Source organism: Penicillium roqueforti, assembly GCF_015533775.1.
Source record: "Penicillium roqueforti strain LCP96 04111 chromosome Unknown scaffold_32, whole genome shotgun sequence".
Taxonomy (NCBI): domain Eukaryota; kingdom Fungi; phylum Ascomycota; class Eurotiomycetes; order Eurotiales; family Aspergillaceae; genus Penicillium; species Penicillium roqueforti.
The window spans coordinates 74,344-87,005 of NW_024067596.1; the positions used below are offsets into that span (position 1 = coordinate 74,344).

Genomic DNA, 12,662 nt, shown 5'->3' on the forward strand with positions numbered 1-12,662 from the left:
TAGGTTGTTAGGTAAGATTGCGTTGTGTGTAAGCGTAAGCAGTTCTACGGCCTCCCGAGGGCCCGAAACCGGGACGATCTACTTCAGGGTGTATATGCAGGTATGAACGCTGGGTCTTACAAGCGGATATTGATTGTCTACATGTGGGGTGGTCCGAGTCACGGTTGATCTTGAATTTCCTTGTTTCATGGGCTTCCAATCCATCGGGTCAAGTCAAGGTGGTCAATGAACCGTATAGAACCTAGCTACTAAGAGCAAGACATAGCGGTGACAAGCAAAGGGCGATATACTCGCTGGTTGCAGACATTTATAGCCATTGGGGTCATATCTATGAATATATGAGTGTAGCAAATTAGAGACTTGAGCAAAGTACTCTATTGGAAACGGGAGGACCGAACGGGGAAGCCGGCAAACGGGCATCTGATCAAATGCCAGATTGAGGAAGATACATTACAGCCAAGCCTCCAATTTGGAAAGAAGCTACCGTTATACGAGGGTTAGGGGCATATTAACAAATGAACCAATTAATCCAAGGTTTCATTAATTAGATTAGTCTCGAAATTCGGGCGCTAAGAAGCCCCTAGATATGATGAGGATGGGTTAGTTAGGAATGCGCGGTTTCTTGATCATATTATTAACTATGGAGTAGGAAGTGTACCAAGGCAGTAGATCGTAGGCAGGGATGCCCAATATCAAATCATTTAACAACATGACAATGTCACTGAATATCTTTGATCTTCAAAGCTCTCAAAACTCGTCAGCAGCGGGTCCCTCAATCCGATTGGGTCTAGTGGAGTTTCAGGATGAGACGAGCAAATTGTCTATGCTGATTGGATATATAGCGCCCTTGGTGGCTTGAAAGGCGTTGGGTGCTTGAGGTATGTGGAAGTGTATAGACCGAAAGATAGGGAATTGCACCATGTCTGTACAGCAGTGTGAAATGTCTACGAACATCGCTATGAACATGCCTATGAACATCCCTATGCACATCCCTATTAATCGTTTCGTATACTAAATCGGATCCACAAAAAGCCCCGACTCCACTGCGGCAATTGGTACCTGCGGAGTATCTCCAGGGCTTCTTCTTCCAAGGTTTGCCCCCTGATGTACCTTCTTTCACTTCTTACCCATCGCATGTCTCACGCTGCTGGTCCAGCTACCTTGACAATCTAATCTCTATACGGAGTAAGTGTTTGCTTTTTATCGTTGGACTTTGGAATTCGGGGCTAATCGTGTTTCTGATAGTCTTTCATTGGAGCACGGGCGCTTAGATTAGCCTCCCCTCCTTCCTCTTGACGACACTTTGACACTTTTGACACTTGACACTTGACACTTGACACCTTTGGACCATTTTGAGACAAAACACTCGACACTGCACTTAGCCCTTTATACTACACACCTTCATCTCTTCCTCTTATCCCCTCTCTGGCTCTCCCATCTCCCCTTCCCCGCTATTCGATCCCAATTCTTATCAGGCCTAAAGCCCCTGTCGATCCTTCAACACACAGGGGGAGGGGATATTTCACAACGGGTATCCTTGGTGTGTGTGTCTGTGTGTTATTGAGTGCGATGTGGACTGTGTCTACTCGCTATCTTTCCTGTCATGTCTGCCGATGACCCGTTCTCCTTTCTGCCCGCGGAGCAGGCCAAACCCGCGAAAAAGCCCCATTGGAAAAGTAAACTGTTCTCCAAGGATAAGCATAAGGCTGCGTTGCAACAGCATCAAGAAATCGCAGACTTTTTGAGCTCTCGTGCCCCAGAATCAGCCGCAGCCCCCCCGCCTATCGATCCAACTCCGCAAACCGTCGCTGCCCACCGCTTTCCTTCCTCACAAGACATCTCCAAACACCCTCCCGCCAAGCCAGTGCCTGCGCCGGCGTCGGCGTCGGCGTCAGCGCCAGTCTTGCCTTTTGATAATTATGCCTCTTTCAATTTCTCAGACCAATTTCAGACTGTCCCCAACCCCTCTCCAGCCTCTGCCAAGCATGGTGGGCGCAAGGGCAAAGGGCTGCGGGTGGGTTTCAGCCGTCAAAACCCAGAAGTGATTGGGGAAGGAGGCGATGAGACGGAATCGCCAACAATCGAGATTTCGCGGGCCCGTGAGAGGTCGGACAGCAGGGGAACCCCGGGGTCGGACCTTTCGCGTCCGCAACTGCCAAATCTCCGACTTGACACATCGCTGGGAGATAGTGATGCGCGATCCCGAAAAGAGGTTTGTTCGCCTCAGCGTGATAGATTGGACTGGAAACCTCTGCTAATGCAAAATCCACAGGATGCTGACTTCCTGAGCACGTTGTCTGCGGGCGACGGCGGCGCTCGATTGAAACTCCACGGCGATACCGAGTTCGCACAACGCGTCCGCGATAAGATGCAAGCGGAAGAAGGTCGCGCACTGCATCATCGCTATGAGGAAGATGCATTGTCTCCTGGAGTTGAAGACGATGATATCTCAACTCCCCCTAGTCCCCCCAGTCCTCCTAGCCCGGAACCTCTCATAAAAGGTTACAATTCTGGATCGCCCCACGAAGCAGCCCCAACGGCGGGACTTCCGCATGCGCCATCAATTTCTCTGTCGATGAGATCTATTGTCGATTCGATCCGAAGCCCCCCAAGCCCCTCAGCAGAACGCGCACCAGCGAGTCTCAGCCCCATTGACCCACGAATGCCTACGAATCTCATCCCAGGTAGCCCCGGCAAGCTTTCACCAATACAGGCCAAAGCGCCACCCCAAGACCTATCTGCATCAAACCGGGCGTCACCCCCCAGTCGCGAGGGCCAAGAGCCACCACCACATAGCGTCCAACCCCCCAAGTTTTCTCTTCGCAATATTGCGAACCAAGTTGGCAATACCGCGTTTTCTGAATTCAAAGAGTACAATACACAATACCAGAGTTCTATCGAACTCGCAGCAGAGGAGGTTAAGCCATTGGTAGAAACATCGCTAGCAGAATGGATTCGGGCTGCGGTCTGGTGGTTTTTACGAGGAAAGACACGGTTGGAAGCGTATGCCCGATCCCGTTCGACACTGCCACCTACCTACGCCAAGCAAGCTGTGGTCGATCTTGGAAAGGCATTATGGATAAATGAAAATATTGTGCCCAGTCATCATGAACTCTCTCGATACGGTGCTATGGGTGTTGACGCCCTACTGGCCGTTGCGAGTACCACCGGCGACAAGGATTTGGCTGATCTTTTGAGTATACATCACACTCTGATAAATCATCTCCGGTCGCTGTCCATGTCCATCAAACGAAACAACATCCTCGCCGTGATTAACTCGGACGAAGGCTCTCCCAGCCAGCTGGATACTAGTATCTGGCTGCGTTACCCCTTCTATGCGCCCGATGTTTCAGCAGTCTTATCTGGTGCGGCGACGAGATCAATGCTGGTAGATAATGCAGGCAAGACACCAAGTTTGGTCCATATGATGCCTTTGGGTGACACAAGCCGATACTTCAGCTATGGTAGCATGTTCGTGCAGGTCTGTGTCAGCTCCAGTGATGATGATGGGCAACAGCAATATGCCATGCCCTGCGCATTGACCATCGTACGCGAACGAGCGGATTGGTATGTCTTTGCGGCCATCACTAGCCAAAGTCAACTTGTCAACATTTTGATACAGTCCGATCGCAAGCAGGGTCCGACTTGGGAGGATGTGGAATGGCAAGTCCGGTCCCATTCTATGCGAGTCAAGCTTCCCCGAGGATTCGAGTTGGATGTCCTGTTCAAGGAAGACGATTTCAAGACTCTTTGGAATATCGTCAAATACACCCAGAAGTCAGAGAACAGTCTCCACCCAGAGGCAGGTGAGACTGTGGTATTTGAGAATACTATCAAAATTTTCCAATATATGGATCCCGGCACACCAAAGGCGTTCCCTCCAGACCCTACAGAAAGATGTCGAGTCCGTTTGTTCGAGCGATCTGTCACGGTGACAGAAGGCACTGGTACTCGCAATGCGCATCGGGGATTCCGAATAGCTATCCTGACCAGCCCAAAGGTCAAGACTCTGAGCAGCATTCGCCATATTTTTGGCAACGGCTCACCGATAGTGTTCGGTCTCTTGCGGGGAGAAGACGGTGCTCCCGCTCTTCTCCTCAAAGTGACCGAGGACGGCCGTACGAGATCTATGTTGATGACTTTCCACGAGGCGGCTGAGCGTTCGAAAATGCACTCTGTGCTACTCGGCATGCTTCCACAAGAGGGAGAGATCAAGTCGCCCGAATTCGCCATCCAGTCTTATTGCATTGAGCAGCCCGAAGATCCATTCACCGGTCAGCCCGCGGTCAAATACCTTCAGTTCCCCGCGGGAAGCGTATCTGTCCTTGATCAGGAGCATGCTTACGTCGACCATGGTTATGGACCGACGATCCTATCGGAACATTTGAGGGCCTTCGTCGCCACTGAATGGGGCTCTGTGACGGATCGTATCAACCTAGGTGGGCTCTCTCTATCTCCTCGCTCCGAAATGAATTGCTAATTCTATCTAGGACCTGGCGAACTCAAAATTGGTTTGGATGTCCAGAGCAAGACGAGCATGAGCTTGTTCCGCTCAGGGCAACAGGACCTGACCCTTTCCCTTGCGGATAACCTCGTTCGCCCTGAACTGCCAGGGCAATTAACCGGCTTCCTTGAGAAGATTAAGACAAAGCCTACGATCCGCCGGTTGGACTTCCCCACCATGCAAGGTATGTCTACTTCTGACATTTCTGTCTGCTTTTGCTAATTCTATTCTAGATCTTCATGCTTTCGAGGCAGCTGTTACTGGCTTCCAGGTGCTTTATGATGGGTGAGTTCCATCTAGCCCTTTGGTTGGGATTTTGCTGACCAAACTAGTATGGCTACATCGTTCACCATCTCCCGCCGACGGAGTATGGTTCCGATTTACAAGAAATGGGAAGCTTCCCTGGCACGAATTCAGATCGTTCGACAAGAGAAAGTCATTCAAATGCTTGCTTTCTTTGGGGACTTCCACCATGGAACTTGTATGAACTTTGTTCTTAAGGGTACTGATATCATGCAGTCCTTCACCCGGTCCGGCAAGTTCGGAATCCGTATGGTAGATGCCAAGTTCGCACTGCCTAAGAAGGATGATAACCCAGCTTCCAACTTTGTGTGCCTCGACATGCCTGAGTATCCCATCGAACACGACGACCTCGCCATTGCGTTCGATACAGAGGCTGGTGAGTTGTGTCTCTGGCTTGTACTATTCTTTCGCTAACTTTGTTCGATAGCACGCGCAACCTTCAAGGCAGCTCTTCCTGGATCAGTGCGAGAACCATCCCGCATGGGCTCCATCCGTCGATAATCCATGTGTTCCACACCTCTCTTGTTCTTTCTCCCCGTGATTTCTCCAACACGTGATCCATTACGTGATTTCCCCCTCTTCCCCCACCCGCCCCCGAGATCGGTGTATTATAACTTTGCTTGACGAACCCTTTTTCTGTGCATACAATTCAAGAACCAAACATAGCATCTTTTATCATGTCCCATTCTAGCGAAGCCATTGGCGCCTCCACGCGCTCCTTGCATGCTGATGATGCCTTGAACCTCGTTACTGATGTTGCTCCTCCTATGCATCTCTCTACTACATTTCGGTATTCCAATGATCCAACCCAGCTAGTACCGGCTGCTGATGCCACTCCTGTATGCACGTTGACTCGCTGTTCTATATCTCATCGCCTAACACATATCCAATGTAGTCCGACTTTGATCCAACCTCCCACATCTACTCGCGCATGTCCGCACCAAATACTACTCGCTTCGAAACAATCCTGTCCTCCCTGCTATACGGCCAAGTTATAAGCTACAGCTCCGGCCTATCAGCCCTGCACGGTGCCCTCACCCTCCTCAACCCCCACCGTATCTCCGTCGGCGATGGTTACCACGGCTGCCATGGCGTCATCGCCCTCTTCACCCGCCTCACAGGTCTCCAAAAACTCCCCCTCGACTGCCAACCCGACCAACTCGAGAAAGGTGACGTAATCCTCCTCGAAACACCGGTCAACCCCCAAGGTACCGCCTTCGACATTGCCTCCTACGCCGCTAAAGCCCACGCCCGTGGCGCATACCTTATTGTCGACAGCACCTTCGCCCCACCAGGCCTCCAAGAGCCATTCCAGTTCGGTGCGGATATTGTCATGCACTCAGGCACCAAGTACTTCGGCGGCCACAGTGATATGTTGTGCGGTGTCCTCGCCACGAACCGTGACGACTGGGCCGCACAGCTCAAATCCGACCGTCTCTTTATCGGAACTGTCATGGGTAGCATGGAGGGGTGGCTTGGCGTTCGAAGTCTGCGCACATTGGAGGTACGCGTCCAGCGTCAGAGTGAGAATGCCGCCCGTCTTATTTCCTGGCTTGATGCTGCTCTTCATGCGCCTAATCCCGCGCCTGACAGCGACGAGGCGGCTGTGCAGGCTGTTCTCGGTGAGGTCCTCCATGCCAGTCTACAGAAAGTTGAGGGCGATTGGTTGAAGAAGCAGATGCCTAATGGGTTCGGGCCTGTTTTTTCTATTATTATGAAGGAGATGCGCTTTGCTCGTGAATTACCGAGTAAATTGCATTTCTTCCAGCATGCTACTAGTCTGGGTGGTGTTGAGACGCTTATTGAGTGGAGGACCATGACGGATGCGACGGTTGATCGGAGGTTGTTGAGGATCAGCATTGGATTGGAGAATTGGGAGGATTTGAAGGCCGATTTGGCGAGGGCATTTCGTGAGCTTGCGAAGTAGATAGATTTGGAGATTTAGATGTAGTATGAACTTCATAGAATGCATGACTGGTTCTTATAGATTGAGTGTGATTTAGTTACCCCGCATTGGGCAGATCATTGGTCATCCATCTCTTATCTGCCTATCCAACTGACCTCTTCAACACCTTTCACTCTCAATCATAACCTCTCCCACTGTCATTTCAGTCAATTCGCTCCCTCAACCATGTCGAAAACATTCACAATCCACTACTTCGCAACAGCATCCCAATACACCTCCAAAAATACAGAATCGCTCCCCGCGCCCCTGAAACTGTCCGCTTTGTTTGGCGAATTGGAACAGCGATACCCTGGAATTGTTCACAAGGTCCTGTCTACTTGTGGTGTTAGTCTGAACGGGGAGTATGTTGATGTCGAGGAAGATAGGGAGGTTGTTATACAGGCTGGGGGCGAAGTGGCTGTTATTCCGCCTGTGAGTTCGGGATAGATGCAAGACTTTTGCTTCTAGGCATATAGCAAAGTTGGCAGAACGGTTTCCCATGTATTCCCTCGAGAAGAAGGCTATTTATCCGTCTATCTATCAGCCCTCGGGGTAGAGTGGCGATCATGGGAGAATGATTGGGGCTCCACCCAGAGGAGACTTTGGTGAAAGCAACCGGAATCGATACACCCCCTCATTATTTGTATCGCCCTCGTTCCGTGAAGGCGAAAAAGAAAGAAAAAAGAAAGAGAACCGAATATACAATATGACAAACTTCATTACTGGACATGCCATCCACATTTAATTCTACGAGTACCTCCGTTGGTAGCTTGAAATACTTACTGTTATATAGTGCTGCAGCACCGTCGCAGCACCAGCAAAATTGAATGTTATTGTTACCTCCTTCCGTCGTACTATATTTCTGTCATCATCTCAGAACCTCACAGATAGATCCGTATATATCATTTTCCAGCGTCGCCTCCAAATCCTAGCCATTCATTACTCCATACTCTTCACCGCAAGAGCCTTCTTCTTCTGTAGCCACAAACAGACATTGCAAATAACAGAGAAGAAAAAGAGAATACTACAACACCAATCCAAAGTCAGCAAAGCTCCAACAACGGCCAAAATAAATAGAAACTCAGGAAGAAGAAGAAACAAAACTCACCAAAGTCCAATACTCAACCCCCAAATAGCCTTCGTCTCAATGCAAATCGCCTTTGAAGCCCCAATCCACGAAACATAATCAATCTTCCCACTAACACTAGCAATATAACTCGAAAGTCTCGACGCAAACGCATACAACGTAGCATCCTTATCTCCCAGCTCCGCTAGCGTCGTACACTTCAGGTACGAGAGTGGTTTGCCGACGATAACAGTGACGACAATCAGTGCGATTAGCAGCAGAGTGTCTAGCACGGCACAGGCTAGGAACGGGAGGATGTCGTCTGTGTAGAGGATCGCGGTGATTATGCAGTAGATTGCTGCGATGCAGGTCTGTGGGTTGGTTGTTAGTGAATTTCTAGAGAGGGTTTAGAGTGTAGACGAGGTTAGACTTACCACACTGATCGTTCCGATTAGGATATTTGGGGGTGTGGCATTGTTGTTTACTATCACACTGATGAACTTTGCTGTCATGCCGATTATGGCAATTAGGGAGCAGACTTGGAAGAGGCGGGATAATTGGAAAGTTGCGCCGAGGGCACCGTATCGGGGAGACATCTTGGGGGTTGAAATTGGTTTGAATGGGCTGATTAGAATAATGAATGGAATTGGAGAATTGGCCGGGCTGATTGTGTATTCGCCGATGTATCGAGAGTCGGATGAGTGGGATAGTATTCAAGCAAGCAACGACGAGGTAGATATGTATGAAACGAAAGGCTCAAGAACAAGGGAAGTGTACTCTGAAAGAAAGTGAAGAGAAAGTGAAGCTGATTGTTAGATTGAAGAACAGGCTGGTTCCGGCTTTTTATAAACATCAACAAAGGTCTCCCAATGACATCAATTGTCCGAAGTCTAGACCAGATTAAATTAGCAACAGATCTAGAATCTCTCTAAGCCAGGCTGTGTCTTTGTGTGTTACATATTGGAGAAGCGCCGTACTCAATTGGGTGACTTGTCTTTCATTGAGCCCTCTACCGGATATAGCGATCGGCATGGATAGTAGCTTAAGGTAGCAGGAGATCCCATAGCTCTTTGCTAAAGACAATACCCCATTGGAAGGATAATTATAATTATAATATAAGATACAATATAGGTCCGATTGACGAATCCACCCTGGCGCTTGGGAGGAAACCCTAACTCGCCGCGGGTCGCTCTCAGCCACTCGTTCCCTGGGCGTCTCCGGATCTGAAGCAGGCGCCTACATTTGATCTAATTATTGACTAGGATGGAAAATGCACAGTAGATCAAGTTTCAGGGCAATGCATCTAGCCTTACTGTGTTTATTTTCCGATTGGAGCTGCTTGGTAGGGTTTTTAGTATTGAGCCACGGGAAGTATACCCCGTACCAGAATATATCATGTAGAGCTCATGCATCTACTCCCCAACACGTTTCTCTTGAGTCATAATTAAAACCAATTGATTGACTTAGTCTTTGTAAATACAATTATAGACGAGATAAATATATCCAATATGCCTAGGCCCAGACAGTCTTGACGTCTAGTCCTTCAGCCTCCAGCCTCCACTCGTCCGCTTCTGGAAGAATTCCTGGGGATCATACGCCTTCCTCGTCTCCAGAGCAAGCGCCTTGGACTCGGGGCTAATACGGCCCCAGTAATCCTGGCGGTAGTATGCGTCGTTCATAAACAATGGTCGATACACGTCGGGAAGAAGGCCGTTATCGATGTTCTTCTGGGCCAGGTTATCCATTCCCTGATAGAGTTCGACCGTGGCTGCGTCGACCTTACTGTCGTCGGTGGATAGCCCGTAGGAGAAGTCAAGTTCCAGGATAATGTACGGTTGATCGGAGGGAATATCGAGGAGGTCCTAGGGATTTGTCAGTGATATGATCGTCCTTGTTCTTCCATTAGGAATAAAATTCGTACTCCACCCCGGTCCTTAGCCTTTTGGGAAAATGTCTTGGGCATGGGCTGGAAGGAAACTGTGCCTATTATCCCGGTTACTCCTAGTACGGACCCGGTAACGTCGCGGAAATGCTCATAGTACTCCTGGAGCGGGGCTGCTCCCACGGTCTTATTAGGAAGAGGCGTGGTCTCGGTAGCGATGTTATAGCGTTGCCCCCTAGTAGGGATTTAGCGAACAATCCAAGTATTGAAGCTGCTCGTCTTACTTAAGAATGAAGAAGTCGTTGTTCTTGAGCAGGTCGTAGTAAGTATCCCAGGTTTTGGCGGTTGAGGTGTGTTCAATAGCAGTGAAGCCGTCGAAGACTCCGGAGGGGGGCTCAGGGCCGTCGTAAAAGAGAAACAAGATACACAGGTCAACTACGAGACCACGCTCGAATGTCAGGATTATTGCCGCCTTGTCATCGGGATACTCGTCGGTGAAGTTGCGCACTACTGTGAGAATATCGGCGGCTTTGTCGGATGTGTAAACATAATTGCCACCCCAGACCTTATGGTCTTGAGGATGTGTCTGCACGGTGTATGCAGTAACAACACCGAAGTTGTTGCCGCCTCCTTTCAAGCTTTTGAAGAGGTCTATCAAGCGTTAGTGTTTCGGCGTTGATACGGAGTATAGTGTCACCCACCTGCGTTTTCGGTTTCAGTTGCGTGAACAATAGTGCCATTGGCCAGGACAACTTCGAAGTCCTTGACATTGTTCGCAGCCCAGCCGTATTGGGTGCTCAAGAAACTCATACCGCCTACAAATCATTGGAGATAGAGTCGGTGTTGATTTCTGATCCACATACCTCCGAGCATATATCCACCGACCCCAACTCCTCCCATTCGACCTCCAACAATAGCCCGACCAGTTCCCGCGAGACCCTTCTGGGCTTCTTCCCATGAAAGCCCAGGACCGATAACAACAGTCTGATCTGTGGGGTTATAGTCAACCTGATCTAGATTCTTAGTCGAAACCAGCAATCCGTCCTGGATACTAGAAAATCCATTGTTGGGATTATGGCCTCCGCTCTTGATGGCACTGTTTAGGGTTAGCGGACATCTTTACTGTTGGTGCAAGGAGAGAACAAACAAGAGAGTATCCACGTCGTTCAGGTTCTTGATTACCTGCGCCATCTCCGCTGCACTGGATGGAGCTGCAATACATGTTGGCTTGAGATCGCCGCATGCCGCGGACCAATACTCGGTCAGGTCGGTGTTGTAGGCCAATGAGATACGGTCTTCGATATCAATGCCCCCGGCCTTGAGTGTCGCGCAGATATCTGCCATTGTCCGAGGGACAAGAGCTAGGAACAGCGCCACAACGTGCCATCTGTTGCTTGAGAGCATGTTGTCAAAGGAGAGTAGACAATATAGCAAATATGGTATTGTAGGAATAAATAGAAGAAAGGAATATTAATCAAGCAGGGGACTGGAACGGATGACGACCGAGAACCTAACCTATATACACCCTCTAGATCAGTTCCACGGGATTTAGTTTATATAACCTCTCGATAGCTTTGGCTTGGGAGCATCCATAATTGGAGGATATTATTGAAGCCACTGACCACACCCCTCTTGAATGGTGGACCCAACAGGAACAGAAACCAAGCCACAAAATCCAAGAGAAGAATGCTCGGCAGAAGCATTGTTGAGAGATTCCATTCCATTCAGACCGGAGTCGGCCATGCGAGTCTAGATTGAGCAGGTGCCCCTGCTTATCGACCCGAAAGAGCTCATAAATTGAATGTTGTGATGAGTTCCCCACTGTGCTTGGAGGCTGCAGCTGCAGCTGCGGAGTGGAAGGACATGGCAGGGGTACGGATGCTCTGTCGTCCGAGTCAATTGTTTCTACGCTCTTCGTATACCCGAATACCTCCATCTCCCGATCTTGACATATGCTTATGCCAGATGCCAGATAGGGCCAGGACCTGCAGCAGTGGGTCCCAAGGCAAATTCCTTGTCGTCGGCTAAACTTGCATGTGGGAAGCAATTGTCCAATTCTCGGCCCTAGTGATCGGCAGATCACCCTGAGAGTTTGGCTTTGTCGAAACAGGTATTCCGTACCATCTTGGGCAACGAACGGGGCTTCACTGGTCGGCAGTAGTGGCATCACCCAATCAGCCATAACAGATTGAAAAAAGTACATAATCGGTTGGCGTTATTCACACAATCGAGAAAACAAAAATTAATCCTCAAGATCAAGCGAGACAAAAGATCCAAAAGTGGAACCCGCCAAAACTCGCGGGGATTGCCCCTGGCCCTGGCATGCTGAATCCCGATCGATCTTGTGTCAGGTCTCGCTTAATACAATCAAGAAATGATACTCGTGACAAGAAAGCTCTGTTAATAATCATATTTGACTCATATGAAGGTGGACGGGGTTGGCGACAACGAATACGTTTTCCCCCGGCCAATTCGCGATCTTTGGCGATCTTTTCGGTCAGAGGAAAAATAATACGATATCTTGGGGGATTAGGATCGCCGGGCTTATGCTGAAAGTGGCATGTTTACGAGGTTGGAGAGGTCGGGCATTGGTGCTTCCGGGCGAGAGAGCAGGGTAGGGAGGTATAGCTCAATAACTATAGATCCATGTACGAATCCGCGCAGAGAACGCGGTTTGATAGGCTGAATCAAGAGCATGGATTAACGCACGAGTCAAATTACCGGTGTATCCTCATCCCATGTCTTGAAAAGTGGCAACCCAGCTTCGGAGGAGTTCACCGGGAATGAGATAGTTCGTAGCTTGAGTCTCGGGGACCACTAGATCTTGGTATATGACATGCAATATAGGAGGAATAAGTTTATTCTCGGGTAGTCCGTAGATGAGTCTGGAATGTAGAATCTGATGCCGTTACGTGGAGAATGGCATACGGAAAACGGAGTATGCAGGCGAGAGCACGACTAT

General features: G+C 49.4%; 5 protein-coding genes across 5 annotated transcripts; 3 read left to right on the forward strand and 2 right to left on the reverse strand.

The window, feature by feature from the left end:
* Positions 1–1,603: 1,603 nt before the first annotated feature.
* Positions 1,604–5,308, forward strand: LCP9604111_8375 (uncharacterized protein; the record flags this gene model as incomplete). Its single annotated transcript, XM_039076511.1, has 6 exons — positions 1,604–2,212; positions 2,273–4,439; positions 4,491–4,688; positions 4,738–4,789; positions 4,837–5,183; positions 5,235–5,308. 6 exons carry the CDS (start codon positions 1,604–1,606, stop codon positions 5,306–5,308), a joined length of 3,447 nt encoding a protein of 1,148 aa, XP_038925581.1.
* A 176-nt stretch (positions 5,309–5,484) lies between these two features.
* On the forward strand, positions 5,485–6,734 carry LCP9604111_8376 (cystathionine gamma-synthase; the record flags this gene model as incomplete). The annotated part of the gene is made up of 2 exons (XM_039076512.1): positions 5,485–5,646; positions 5,703–6,734. The coding sequence occupies 2 exons, from the start codon at positions 5,485–5,487 to the stop codon at positions 6,732–6,734; spliced, it is 1,194 nt and encodes a 397-aa protein (XP_038925582.1).
* Positions 6,735–6,938: 204 nt separating this feature from the next.
* LCP9604111_8377 (MoaD/ThiS family protein) lies at positions 6,939–7,199 on the forward strand (the record flags this gene model as incomplete). The annotated part of the gene is made up of 1 exon (XM_039076513.1): positions 6,939–7,199. One exon carries the CDS (start codon positions 6,939–6,941, stop codon positions 7,197–7,199), a length of 261 nt encoding a protein of 86 aa, XP_038925583.1.
* A 492-nt stretch (positions 7,200–7,691) lies between these two features.
* Positions 7,692–8,414, reverse strand: LCP9604111_8378 (uncharacterized protein; the record flags this gene model as incomplete). The annotated part of the gene is made up of 3 exons (XM_039076514.1): positions 7,692–7,776; positions 7,861–8,189; positions 8,253–8,414. 3 exons carry the CDS (start codon positions 8,412–8,414, stop codon positions 7,692–7,694), a joined length of 576 nt encoding a protein of 191 aa, XP_038925584.1.
* A 939-nt stretch (positions 8,415–9,353) lies between these two features.
* On the reverse strand, positions 9,354–11,104 carry LCP9604111_8379 (FAD-binding oxidoreductase; the record flags this gene model as incomplete). The annotated part of the gene is made up of 6 exons (XM_039076515.1): positions 9,354–9,680; positions 9,740–9,935; positions 9,985–10,351; positions 10,402–10,515; positions 10,564–10,796; positions 10,848–11,104. 6 exons carry the CDS (start codon positions 11,102–11,104, stop codon positions 9,354–9,356), a joined length of 1,494 nt encoding a protein of 497 aa, XP_038925585.1.
* Positions 11,105–12,662: the final 1,558 nt, after the last annotated feature.